This window comes from Astatotilapia calliptera, chromosome 13 (genome assembly GCF_964374335.1).
Source record: "Astatotilapia calliptera chromosome 13, fAstCal68.1, whole genome shotgun sequence".
NCBI lineage: Eukaryota > Metazoa > Chordata > Actinopteri > Cichliformes > Cichlidae > Astatotilapia > Astatotilapia calliptera.
The window spans coordinates 21,216,019-21,229,839 of record NC_137434.1 but is presented as its reverse complement, the minus strand read 5'-3'; the positions used below and the strand labels follow the sequence as shown (position 1 = coordinate 21,229,839).

At 39.8% G+C, this 13,821-nt stretch overlaps 2 protein-coding genes across 3 annotated transcripts; one reads left to right on the top strand and one right to left on the bottom strand.

Moving 5' to 3' along the window:
• Window positions 1–228: 228 nt before the first annotated feature.
• Window positions 229–5,908, top strand: ecd (ecdysoneless homolog (Drosophila)). Of its 2 annotated transcripts, none has more exons than XM_026189773.2 (14): window positions 229–421; window positions 607–830; window positions 939–1,056; window positions 1,220–1,307; window positions 2,390–2,568; window positions 2,861–3,053; window positions 3,227–3,355; window positions 3,458–3,583; window positions 3,674–3,759; window positions 3,855–3,958; window positions 4,369–4,627; window positions 4,839–4,906; window positions 5,006–5,211; window positions 5,315–5,908. In XM_026189773.2, the coding sequence occupies exons 2-14, from the start codon at window positions 626–628 to the stop codon at window positions 5,549–5,551; spliced, it is 1,998 nt and encodes a 665-aa protein (XP_026045558.2). In that variant the 5' UTR covers window positions 229–421; window positions 607–625; the 3' UTR covers window positions 5,552–5,908. The 2 variants fall into 2 exon arrangements, with proteins under 2 accessions (XP_026045558.2, XP_026045559.2); XM_026189774.2 differs by having other exon boundaries at window positions 588–830.
• Window positions 5,894–12,886, bottom strand: LOC113034772 (uncharacterized). Its single transcript, XM_026189776.2, has 4 exons — window positions 12,619–12,886; window positions 11,542–11,740; window positions 7,316–7,616; window positions 5,894–7,231 (listed from the first exon to the last, which is right to left on the bottom strand). The coding sequence occupies exons 1-4, from the start codon at window positions 12,696–12,698 to the stop codon at window positions 6,825–6,827; spliced, it is 987 nt and encodes a 328-aa protein (XP_026045561.2). The 5' UTR covers window positions 12,699–12,886; the 3' UTR covers window positions 5,894–6,824.
• Window positions 12,887–13,821: the final 935 nt, after the last annotated feature.

The following is a 13,821-nucleotide window of genomic DNA, read 5'->3' as shown; positions in this document are numbered from 1 at the left end:
GGGATCGCGGGAAATGTATTTCAGGCCAACTAAATGTTTCTAGAAAGCCAAAGGCTGCATACTTCAATTCCCAGCATTCATTGCAATAGCAAGTTGCGTTTATAAAATGTATTCGCCGGTCCTGTAATTTTAACTAAACGCAAGATGTGTATTCATCACATTTAGTGGAAAATTAGACTTATTATGTAATTTGCATTTATGTAAAGTAATGTAAAGTATTTTTTGAATCGGTAAAACCGCTACAGAAACAGAAGGTAGGAACTCTGTTTATTATCTGTTTGGCGAGGACGACTGGAATTCGTCGTAGGACCTAAACAGTTACAGATGGCGTGAAAGAAACGTATTTAGGAATAACCGTAATAAGAGCCGCTCCAGAATATACTAACACAACATAACCAATTTAAAAGGAAGACAAGACAAGGTAAGGCCGAATGAAGCTTTCAAGAGGTTGTCGTGACAATCACTAGTAAAACGTTGAGTTTATCTAGAAGCCTACGATTTCCTCTCTTTATTTCCATCTAAATTTAAAGTCATAATATAAAAGCAGACATTTCCGACCTTTCATATGTCTTTCCACATCGCTTTAGCGTCGTATCTTTTCATTAGGTCTTTTAAAACTGCTACTATGGAAGCTCTGCAGAGGAGAATGATTGAGGAGGACATGGTCCAGTACAAGCTCTTTTTGATCCAGCCAGGCAGCTCTTCTTCACAGCAGACTGAGGAACGTCTGACACATCTAGTAGAGGAGATTTTGGCAAAGGTTGCCCCTCTTCTGATACAGTACATCTGGCAGCATCAGCCAATCAACCTCAAGTATCACCCTGAGAAAGGTAGAGCTTTTTCAGCACCCCAGAAAGGAAGCAGCATGCTGTATGTCTTTACGTGGTTAACACTCGGTACACACACTAACGGCTGGCGTGTATGGATCTCATTCACAGGAGGCATTCCTGCTCACATTGGTGGAAGCACTCAGTTTGGAGACAATGTTGAGGACGAGTGGTTTATCGTTTATCTCCTGCTGCAAATCACGGAGGCTTTCCCTGAGCTTGCAGCAAGGTAAGGGTGATCCTGATCATAGTTTCTAAATATTTATAAACTCAGAGCAGAGTTTGCACAAAATAATAAAACAAAAGTATCAATAAATAAATAAACACACCCTATTAAAATTCTCACCAGTCATTTATGTCTTTGTTTCCAAAATAATTGTTTATATGTGCAGAGTTGAGGATAATGATGGGGAGTTTCTTCTGATTGAAGCAGCAGATTACCTTCCTAAGTGGCTGAATCCAGACACAAGTGAAAACAGGGTGAGTTTTCCACATGACATGGCAGAGTTGACAGTACTGGAAGCACTGTATGTTTAAGCCCAAATAATTCACTGCCTCCCACAGGATACTACACAGTTATAAACTGATCCCCAGGCAAGCTTTAGTTTCATTTTAGACCTCCCTACTGATACGTTGAAATGCAATTCACAACACAAGGGTTGTATGTCAAAATAATTTTCATTTTAAATAAAAAAACAGGAATGTTAACTTTAATTAGTGCTTAAAATGGTTGTCTGTAAAGACTTTCTCATCGGTCAACTCTCAGAGCTTAAAGAAAAAGGCTTATTCCGTAATGAATGACTGGCAAGAGCCCTCCAGCTATTAAGGGCATCTACCTCCAACTGTACCTGCATACGGCCCACGACATCATCGAGAATCACAGCCATCTGGCACACCAACTAATCTGCTTGTTTCCCATTAAAGAACAGTCTTTCTTATCAACCAAGTGTTTGGTCAAGTGTTAATCTCATTGTCATCTTCAAGTTTGGACAGAAATGATCTGACACTTTACTGCAATGCAATGTGCATGCCAGGTTAAATAATCCCACTGGCACTACTGCGTACACTTGTCACTGCGCAATTTCTCATGTGTAGTAACGCTGCATACTGCACGCCTATAATTTTAAGAATGTGTATCCATTTATGACTTTTAAAAATTCTATTTCTGACTCTAATAGTATTTGAATTTTAAATTTAAATTGATTTAGTGTTGTTTATTTTTTTTTTTTTAAATCTTGTTAAATTTTTAGATGCTTGGTGACTTTTTTCCCTCATCTTGTTAAGCACATTTCATTGTAATGTTGACTCCGTGTTAAGCTCGACTTACAATGCACCCAATTGGATAGAATTACTTATCATCATGCTCATTTTTGTTTGTTTTCAATTTGACTTTTCCTGATTAAAGTTAATGCTTAAGTGGAATAAACCAAGCCTGGAATGAACAAGCTTGAAAGAAAACATGTAAAGACTTACATGCACAGCCCTTTTAAATTTTGTTTACTTGACACTGCCAATCTTTTGCTAAGTGTAGGCTTTTTTGAACCACTCCTTTTCTTTCTCAGGTCTTCCTATACAAGGGAGAGTTGCATATCCTTCCCTGCCCATCTAAATCCACTTCAGTGGGCTTTTCAAAAGATGTGGTACCCAGTGTGGCACAAGCTCTGGAGCTACTTTACACCCACCCAGAAGTCTGTCGGGCAAGCTCCAAGATTTCTTTAGCACTGAAGAAGAGACTAGAGGGGTAAGAGGGATTCCACATATAATCAATATTCAGTATTCAAAAGCAACATCATGATAAATACTACTGACAAAGTAACTCTGCATGCGTCAACTGGCACTCAGCCTATTTCAGTTACATAGTTTCCTTAGGGATAAATAGAGCATTCTGATTCTGTGGTTTCCAGCTGCATAGACAGGGAGAGCACTGGCTACATGATATTGGCTATTTAAAACATCAGAATACAGGGTGCTGAATCACTGTTGTGTACTAGAGGAATACAGTTTTGTAACATATTCTTTTTCTTTCCCCTCAGGTATCCAGGGAAGATTAAATCTGGCCTCCACCGTGCCCACTGCTTCATACCTGCAGGTATTGCCACTGTGTTGGCACAGCGACCAGACCTCATTGCACCTGCAGTTTCAGCATTCTACCTGCGGGATCCAGTAGATTTGCAGGCGTGTCGAACCTTCAAGACGTTTCCTCCTGATACACGAGTCCTCACTTTGGTAAATACATCCATGTATATCTGTACTTTTTAAAAGGTAATATCTTTGTTCAGAACTGTTCTGTGTTGTTTTATAAATGCTTATTTTATGTACAGGACTGTAATTAGTGATTTGTATTTATTTATTTTTTGGGAGGGCGTCTGTTTCCCCTAACCTTGAATAAATATTTTCAGGTGACGTTCACCCGGTGCCTGTATGCCCAGCTCCAGCAGCAACAGTTCACCCCAGACCGGAGGAGTGGTTTCACCTTACCTCCTCGTTCTCATTCCCAATACAAGGCTCATGAGCTTGGCTTGAAGCTGGTGATTCATTATCTATCTTTGTACTTCGTACTTTGTACTGCAGATAACAGGGTTGTTTTATTATGTAAAAGTCATAATCTTGTGCTCATGCTGTACTCCCAGGCCCACGGCTTTGAGATCCTGTGCTCTAGGTGCAGACTGCCTTCATCAGAGCCTAATGCCCCAGTCAGTTGTAACCCACAGTGGAAAGGCTTTATGGAGAGTTTGAGTAGGAATGGCTACTTCCATGTATGTCACTTTTTTTCATGCATGCACTTTCATGCATTTATCTTTGGAGCGCATTTTTAAAAAATGTGTTTGCACTGTTGTCAAATGCAGGGAGAACTGGAAGGTTCAGCACGTTACAGAGAACTTACAAGATCAGCAGAAAACTTCTTCAAACAGTCGGTTGCCTCAAAATCAAGGTAAAGACTTAAGCTGTTCACAGTGTGAATATGTATGCCAATGTAATCTAAGATATCTATTTGAATGAACCTTTTGTGTGTGTGTGTTGCCTCAGTGCTTTGTCCCCAGGTGAGGAGGTTCTCCAGCTGCTGCACAGCTGCGAACCATTCAACTTGGAGGAGATGAAGAAAAATGAGTCACAGCTCCCCCAAGAGGACAGTGAGTGAAAATCATGTCTAGAAACTGGCAAAATCTTATTTAAATAATGTGTGAGTGTAAATAATTGTCTTTCTTAATACTGAAAGACATTAGTCACATTTGCCAAGTGATCCATGAAGGCACAATGTGGGGATACTTAATTTAGACCTCAGTTAAGTGTAATTTTCCTAGCTAGGGTAAGAACACCTGTCTGTCTCTGGAAGATTTGTATGTTAGTTGTTAAGCATTGTAACTTTTATATGACCTTGCTAGAAAGTGAGCATTGCCTTTGTCTATCTCAGCCACCTAAGATTCTTTGCCTTGTGCCAGTTTCTTTCAGTGTCTGTCCTTTTGTTATGCTTCCCTCATTTTCTCCATTTTTTTCTTACGGACATTTCCCATAATTAGTTTTTCTCTTTGTCAACCTCCAGGTGATAGCTGGCTGGATATCACAGCTCAGGATTTGGAGCAGCTGTTGCAGGAGAGAAGTGGGGGTAGAGCTGATGTTGGCAGCCAAAACTTGAGTTCCACCAAACAGAAACAGCATGCCGGGGATGCAGAGGAGAGGGGAAAGGAGAAGGAGGACAACTTAGAGGAAGAGGAAGCTGGTTACAGCCTGGTAGCTATCAGTCAAGGGATGAAGAACTTTCTCAAGGCCATGTCTTCGCATGAAGGTGCAGAACTGCCCTGGTGAGACTAAGTGACTTTGTAATCTTGTTGGTTTTTGTTCATATTTAGCCAAAAATATATCAGATTTTAATATCCATATGGATGTAGTATGAGCATAGTTTTCCCTTAATGGTCTCCCTGAGCTGTAAATTGGTATGTGTATATTCTTGCAAGCCTAATTTATTTAGGCCTACATTGTCATACTGACAGTCTTTTTCCATTTCTATTCCAGGAGCAGTGCAACCCAGCCTTTTAATATTGATCCAGACTCAATGGCCAATGCACTGGGAAGACTACTTGGTATGTAATTTGCCAACAGTGAAATATGTGGTATGAACTTGATACAATTTTGTTTTTAAAATCATTAATGAATTTGTCTTTTTTTTTCTTTCTTTCTAGGAGGCAAAGACGAAGAGCTCGATTCAGATGATCTTGATGATTCTGATAATGATGATGATGAGGAGGAGGTAGAAGAGAAAGAAGATGGCTTCTGTGGTCAAGCAGAGATGAAAGGAACAGAAACTCTGGACAGTCTCAAAAGATATATGGACCAAATGGATGAGGAATTGATGAAGACTAATGTAGGACAAAGCTTCAAGCGAACGGTAAACTCTCGTAACACGCCTTCCTTTGCTAAGATAAAAACTATTCAAAAGATATGCGCAGGACACAGGTGTCACCCTAAACCTATCTTTATCGTATCTGCAGAATTACAACAAGGCAGGAGCAAGCGGCGACTCCTCTCACCCTTCTGCCAGAGATGATCTCCCAAGGGATAACAAACTGGAGGAGAAAGAGGAGGAGATCGAGCCCTTAGATGTGGATGTCAATTTGGTCACAAACTTGCTGGAGTCCCTCAGCTCCCAGGCTGGGCTGGCAGGACCAGCTTCCAATCTGCTGCAGAGCTTGGGCATACATCTACCACCCAACTCTGATCCCGCATAAAGGGCAGGAAGTAGAATCAAATAATTTATATGTGTCATTTGACCTAATGAGATGTGGGAAGTTAACAGCACAGGAAAGACCAGCAGCTAAATAAATAAACACCAGACACAGTGTGCTTGAGGGAAGCACTGAAATTACTTGTAACACAGATGAAGTTAATATTTAAAAAAAAAAACTTAAATTCATCTGTTTGAAATTACAGTTAACTGAAAGTGAGATTTTGCAGCAAATGAGCATTTTTATCAGGTTAACTGTAAATTTTTAATACCTGTTGCTTTGTGTCATTGTTGCATGCACTTATGGTGGTTTTTGTTCTACAAAAAATATTTTTCTAAATAAAGCCATTTTTCATTCTTATTTTTTATTCAAATTGTCAGCATAATTCACATTTTCTTAGCATATTCAAGTGTAATTTTAAAAAATGATGCATATAAACATTTTCCAAAAAGCTCAAGAATGACTAGGAAGCAATTTGGCTTCTAATAAAAATGTGAAATACTCAATTACAACAAAAAGAACAGCAGCACTAGAGTGAGTGTTCAGCTCTTTCCACATGTGAACCCCCTTCTCATCTGGCATCTCTGCAGTCAGATTCATTCAAGGGCAACTTTTGTCTGTCTCTGGTTAAGTATTCAGTTAACTAAGCGAATTTAAATTGCTAACTTGTTTTATGATGTTAACTATCTGTGTCAACATTCTGTCATTGTCATCCCTTTTCCTCTGAAAGCTATCAGGGTCATACGAGGACTACTTCTAGGGATGTTCAGCACATCCGCTGATAAGAGCTCTCAGAAATTACTGTCATAAAATAGGAAACGATTCACATTTATTTTGTTTGTTTATTTGTACATAAGAGAAATTCAGCTTGTTGATAGTTGCTCATGTCTGAAAGAAAAATTGTAATGTTTGACCCCTGACGCTTAACTGTTTCATTAATAAATACCTAGCTTGTAAACTATTTTCCATTAGTGCCACTGATTTAGAAAGTGCGAGCAACAGCACTCATGTTGCTCACGCTGCAGAAAGTCACAAGTAGCTAGGGCATGTATCGTCTTAATAACATATTAAAAGAATAAGATAAAATCTTGTGATGACACATAATTACTAACCGTATATCGTTAGTGTGCCACCATAGCCTGCATTTTGTCTTTTATAACTTTGTAATGTGAGTGGATATTGACTGATAAGGGATGAATAAAGCTAGTATCTACAGGTATAACACTTTGGTTAGGGTCAGTGGAGTGCAAGACGACCTACTAAATCTTTTAGTCCTTTACAGAAGCTGAAAAAATGGCTGAACTATGTACCTCGCTGAGTGGAGCAGTGCAGCAGCAAGGGGTGAGACACAAAGAGCCACTACACCGACCAGGAAGCTCAGCACCATTCCCAGCAGGAGAATAGCAAGCAGGTATCCATGGAAGAGCAGGCTGCGCCAGTTGGCCTGACTCAACACATGCCAGGGACGCTCTGGGTGCAGACACCACAGGAGGCCCAACACCCAGCTCTGGTTCACCAGCTGTGTATAGTAGATGTCAAAAACAGAGGCTTGGGAATCTGGAGGGTGGCTGCGCTCCATCTCAGACACTTTAGCAAGCCAAGTCAGAGACAGGCTGTGCAGGATTAAAGCCAGAGGTCCATATATATACTCCAGAGGCACAATACTTAAGAGACCCTCAGATGCTGCAGACAGACAGAAAGAGAAAACTAATTAGAGATTCATTTACTCTAATATGTGAAACCCTCATCTGATATCCAAACTTTTACCTGTGATGATCACAGAGGTCCCACTGATGATGAAAGTCAGAGCAGTGATATGGCTTGCTGGTGGGGATGCCAGCTTCAAGGCAAAACTAAAGGCCACAGTCACCAGGGGCAGCAGAAGCACCATGAGGACGAAGAGGTTGGAAGATGAGCTGCTGGCTCTGGCCCACATGGTCAGCACTGCTTGAATGCTGCTACAGATAGCAGACGGCAGCATCCTCTCACCCAGGGACCTTGAATAACTCCTTAGATGCACCAGATCCAGGGCATGCAGGAGATTTAAGAATAAGAGAGACACCAGAACCTGAAAAGACAGAATATAAAAAAATAAACAATTATCTAACTTTAAAAAAGCCCACATGTGGTTATGTGAATCACTCATTTTTAATGATAGGAACTGGAGGGTCATGTGCCTGGCGGGACTGTCGATCGAGGACGCTGAAGATATCTACCTATTCGGAACCATGATAACAGGGTTCTTGCTGATTGGAGCTGGCTTGGCCCTGACTTATCGGAGAAATAAGAGAGCGGAACCGGCTGTTCAAACCCCCCCAAAGCTGCCCGCTGGAATCGAAGCGACGGGACGAGGCGCGACCTCTCACAACGAACGCAGTGTGGTTAACACCTTGGAGACGCTTACAGCTGCCGTGAAGACTCAAAACAACACCATTGAGCGTATGTTGGGATACATCAAAGAGAGGCCTGCTCAAAATGAGACCCTTGAGCTGGATCACATTGCAGAACGGCTCACTGCAGTTGTGGGGTCTCAGAATCAAAAGAATGATAACACCATGGAACAGAAGTTTGATACCATCATGGGGAGGCTTGCGGCTCTCCAACGGGAGATTGAGAGACCAGTGTCGGAGTGTTAAGAACAGCTTGAAATTCTTCTCTTCTTAGCTGCTCGCATAAAAAGAAAATTGACAACATCAACATGCGGACACCACAGCGCCAGCTGGGGCTGGAACCGAACAAAAACTCCCTGATAACGACTGTGTGATGACTATTCTTCCCATCCCATGCAAGGCCACCTGGATTGGCTAGCAGACTGTTTACTTAGCCTGATAGGGCGAAGGACACTGTCTCAGCTGAACTATGGACACGCACACACATACACTTACACTGGTAAGCACTCACACATTTCCCTTCCCCTTCCAATGCCTTCAATGCTTGTTGCCTCCTGGGAACACGAGGCGGGTCTGGGCCCGCGCTGGAGAGTCGGCGCAGTGGCAGGATGTCTGCTGTGTTGCCCTTTCCTTACCTTATATATTATTTGCACTGTTTTAAACTTCACCAGATCCTGGAATTTTATAGCTTGCGTCCTAATAAAGAGTGCATTTGTGTGAGCCCTATACCCCTCCTGATTTATTAGTCTAATGGCCCTTTTCTGCATTATGATTATAGTCTGAATATTACTTTTATATGTATTTCCCCAAACCTCTACACAATAACTCATGTATGGTAATAGCAAAGCACAATATAACATATACAATGTTTTCCTATCCAGAAACTGTTTTACTTTCCCCAAGACAGCAATGCCCCGTGCTAACTTTCCCCTCACATAAGTGATGTGTGATTTCCAACAGGCCTTTTGATCAATGATCACACCAAGAAATTTTATGGCATTAACCTTTTCTAGATATATATTATCGACACAAATTTCAATGTTAATGTTTTTCTTATAGTTTCCGAATAACATAAATTTTGTTTTATTTAAATTTAAGGACAATTTGTTTCTATCAAACCACTTCTTTAATATCTTTAACTCCTGTGTGATCACCTCCAAAACCTGTTGAAATTCCGCACCTGAACAAAGTATATTGGTATCATCTGCAAAAATTACAAACTTTAGTATTTTCGATACTTTACAAATATCATTTATATACATAATAAACATTTTCGAACCTAATACCGATCCTTGAGGTACACCACATTCAATATCCATCATTTTAGATTTAAACTCATTTATTTGTACATATTGCTGTCGATTCATCACATAGCTGTTTATTCAATCCAGTACCACACCCCTGAACCCATATTTTTCCAGTTTGATTTTTAGAATTTCGTGGTCAACAGTATCAAATGGTTTGTTTTAGATCTAGAAAGACTCCAAGTGCATACTTCTTGTTATCCATACATTCTGTTATTTCTTCCATTAAATCCATCAATGCCAAAACTGTTGATCTATTATTTCTAAACCCATACTGGCAATTTGCCAACAAATCATGTTTATCCACAAAGCTATCAAATCTTTTTAGAAATAGTTTTTCCAGTATCTTAGAAAACTGGGAGAGTACCGACACTGGTCTATAATTTGTAAAACAATGCTTTTCACCTGATTTATAAATAGGAATAACTTTTGCAACTTTCATTTTTTGTGGAAAAACCCCTTCCTGGAAAGACAAATTAAAAATATATTGTAGTGGTTTTACAATACCATCAATTACTCTCTTTACCGTTACCATATCAATATCATGACAGTCATTTCAGTGTTTTTTCTGTAATGCAACCGTACTCTGACTTGTATCCCCATGTGATGTCTGTGTTGTATGTGTAAGGTCGGGGGGCGGGTTCATTCCACTGCAGGGTAACCTGCCACTGCATGTGGCGAATAAATTTTGAACTTGAACTTGAACATTTACTTCAATTCATGTGGCTAAGGCATGTTAACACAAACCGGAATGTGTGAAAGGTAGTAACGTTTACAGCTGAGACTGAGTGAGTGCCTCTTCATCAGCAATTGCCTGCAGGGTCAATTTGGGTCATAATTTCGAACTAGTCCTGACAAAAGGGAACAGAGTTCACATCTACTTAAAAAAATAATAATAATATTTTAAGCAAAAGTCAAACAATGAAAAAGTAATAAAAAAAATCAATATTTTAATTAATATTGTACAACATCATCATCATTTCTGTTTTTGACAGCACACTTAATCATTTCAATGTTGCCACTTTAGAGCCTGTAAATATTGTGATGGATTTCTATCGAACATGTTAGCAAGTAAATGAGTAAACTGTAGAGATATTAAACACTATTACACTATGAACTAATAGTGAAATAAATGCTTATGTCATTTCATGCTCAAGCAGCTGTAGTTTATTGGGTGGGTAATACATTACAATTAGCCATTCTTTGCACAATAATATTTTACACTCGGGGGCACTTCATTAGTTCAGCTGGTGGTTAATAAGAGCTCAGTCCAACGGAGCAGCTTTAGGATGTGGTGAAACAGGATTGATGTGCGATGTGATCAATATGAAACAAAATCTCAGAGGACTGTTTCCAGCACCTTGTTGAATCCGTCCAACAAACAATGAAGTCTGGAATGCAAAGGGTAGTCTAGCCTGGTACTAGCAAGGTGTACCTAATGAAGTGTGAGCATATGCTGTTGACTTTTCACTAACACATCCTGATTTCTGCATTCTTGAATTTATGATAAATATGCTGCAACATACCTACACATTTACTATTCTTCTGAAGGACCTCATAAACAAAATGCATATAAAGCGGGTCATATGGATAAGACGTGGACTAAACTCAACCGGTCCTGTGACTCATTTTCAGTTGTTACGGGCAATGTTAGCTTGTGGACCATACTATACTGTGCTATACTGACCATTTAGTCAGTATAGCACCTCTCCTATATATCAGCAGTTGAGGTCAAAGCTGGACACCCAAAAGTTAATTCCACCTTTGTACAGCGTCACACTTGCATCTGAGTTCATTGGGCAATAATTTGGTTAAACATCTATCCTGCACACGTGTTATCAGCAATAACGTCCTTCTGTCACTTCCCTCTACGTCTGCTTTCACCTTTAAACTAGCACAAACAGCAATTACTGATAGAATTTCACTGACCACCACAGCTGCCGGCACAAATGATTAACAACAATCCAATGATTAAGCTTACATTTTGAAAGACCATTTGAATGTTTGTTATAACTTCCTACGTTTTTCTTTTGCAATATGTAACTTCATTATTTGCCTTGATGTTGGCAAAGCTATTATAAATGCACCTGTAATTGAAGCAAAAGCAAATACCCTGCGGTCAAGAAACAGAGCTTTGTGTAAACTAAAAAGCATTTGAGTGGCCTCACATGACCTTTTTTCTCACTTATATAAATTACTATTTATACTAATTTGTAAAAAGGTATTTTTGACCTTATCCTTTCTAATCAGAGTTTGGTTGTGTCCAAAAGAAGAAAATCCAAAAGTTGCAGACACCAACCTGGGCAAAGCTGAGGGCCACAGGATACGGGTAGCGATACTGAGGGATAAAAATGGAAGCCACAAAGTTTCTGAGTTTGTCGCCCAGACCATATATCACCACAACCAGCAGGACCAGACTGGCAACCAGGGGCTTCAGCGCATGATGCGCTGAAAGACACCTTACAGCCGAGGCATATCTCGTCCTCCATCTCCCTGAACTGTGCACAAGAGACATAAACCATAAAGTCACACTGATAACAATGAACTTATAAAATGTTTTTTTTTCTTTTTGTTCTGAGTTTAATGTTTTAAAAAACTTACATTGGAGGATATATAACCTTTCGTTTGCAATGCAAGTTTGCATTTTAAATGCAACTCCTGACTCTTTTATATGGTTCCCAAGATCCAATATATTAGATTAAATTTAAAAAAAAAAAAACAGCAACAACAACAACAAAAACAGCATTATCTTTTATCCAAAAGATGTGTGTTTTTTAAATTTATTTATTTTTGTATTTTATTGCAGGATTTCCCACCTGAAGTCCATGTAGTGAGAGCAAACGTTATTTCCTCTCACAACAACCTAACTTTGCTATTTACGGATGATCTCAAACAGTGTTCTAAACATGTATTGTAGTCGGGACAATCACATCACAATTACATACACTGTCTGATTGTTTTGTTGTTCCTTTTCAGTTGTTTATGTTCCGTGTGGCATGTCCGAAAATCGGTGTCTGCTATTGTAGTTTCCTTGTTAACAGTGCGTCCCTTTTAGACCAGAATATTCTTTTTCAATAAAACTCGTGTCAATTATGAGTCTGTAAATATACGGCATAATAGTAAAAGTCAAATAAATGATAACATAAAGCGCAGAATAAATATGTATTAAATGTAATAAGACCTCAGAGGACTAGTAGGCGCGTTTAGCTTTAACAGCCTATCAGCAGAACTGAAGCCCGATCATAAAAAGTGCTGCTTTAAAACTTAAAAAGAAAAGAAAGACGTATAGACAAACTATAGCAAAACAAATTTAAAAGGAGCGCAACTCATTTTCTTTTCGGGGGAGGAAAAAAAGCGAGAAACGACATCTACTCACCATTTTGTTGTCGTCATAAAGTCATAGTTCATCTTCAACCTCCAAACCAGCCATTCCGTCTGTGTTGCTGTCACTTCCATTCATTCCTACAACAGCCAGTAATAATGCGATTATATCAATAATAATAATTCATCCTCGTAACGGACACGTATCCCGTCCGCCTTTTATTTTGGTATTTAAATAAATATAGACTTGTAACTTCATTCATGCAGTTTGCTTGAGGTGAAGTAGTACCCTTTGCACCTCCTGCTTTGGCAACTGTTTGTGACATTCCTCTCCGGCTTTTCGTTGGCTAACGACCACATGACCGCCTGTGCAAGGGTGAATTTGAATAAACAGATTCATTAAACTGGGAGGATGCCGCTCTGTACCCTGCTTCTCAGAGTCTACCTGCTGCACTGTGCGCTCTGGGGTTCTTATAACTGTATTGCTATAAACACTAATATGTCTTAAACCATAAATGTTTTATGGTTTAAATGTGTGAAAACTGCTCACATATTCTTCAATGACTTTCAGCAAAGTCATCCTGTTGGTGCTAAATGACTCAAGAGTACACCAGGGGGAAGTCAAACACACCACCTTTTCTCAGTCCACTGTTTCTTTCATTAAAGTAATATAATAGCTGGGTAATTTGTTACTTTTGAAATGAAAACATTACATAAAACATATCCATTATCCCTCCTCTTCACATGCCCAGCATCCCAACCTTCCCTCTCTAACTTTGGCTCTAAAGTGCTCAAAGTGAGCTGTGCCTCTCATGTACTCGTTTCCTTATCTGTCCTGGTCACACCATGCAAACATCTTCAGCTCTGTCACCTCCAGATCAGCCTCCTGTCTTATTGTCACCTTCACCAAACTATACATGATAGCAGGCCTCACTACCATCTGAACCTTCTCTTTTACGCTTGCTGCCATCATTCTGTCTCTAATACTTGTCTTCACCCACGCCATGCTGGTCTCCTAAAAGTGGTCTCAAGACCGGTCTTGGTTTAGGCGGTCTTGACTATAAGTCTACTCTACTCCTCGCAGCTGTCACACATGTTTTCTCTCATTCATACACATTCCTTCATTTCCTCTTTTCTTTCTTCCAACTGTCCTGGTTCTCTTCTGTCTATTCTCTACTCTTACTACATATCCCAATGACATCTATGAAGAGTCCACGGAGACTCGTGGAGGACCTCATCTGTCAGTCCGTCCATCACC

Coding starts and splice junctions, on each gene's coding strand:
- ecd (XM_026189773.2), top strand. CDS start 626: ATGGAAGCTCTGCAGAGGAGAATGATTGAGGAGGACATGGTCCAGTAC. Junction 2,569..2,860: donor CTGAAGAAGAGACTAGAGGG/GTAAGAGGGATT, acceptor CTTTCCCCTCAG/GTATCCAGGGAAGATTAAAT. Junction 4,907..5,005: donor TGCACTGGGAAGACTACTTG/GTATGTAATTTG, acceptor CTTTCTTTCTAG/GAGGCAAAGACGAAGAGCTC.
- LOC113034772 (XM_026189776.2), bottom strand. CDS start 12,698: ATGGAAGTGACAGCAACACAGACGGAATGGCTGGTTTGGAGGTTGAAG. Junction 7,617..11,541: donor TGGCCCTCAGCTTTGCCCAG/GTTGGTGTCTGC, acceptor CTGTCTTTTCAG/GTTCTGGTGTCTCTCTTATT. Junction 7,232..7,315: donor GACCTCTGTGATCATCACAG/GTAAAAGTTTGG, acceptor GTCTGTCTGCAG/CATCTGAGGGTCTCTTAAGT.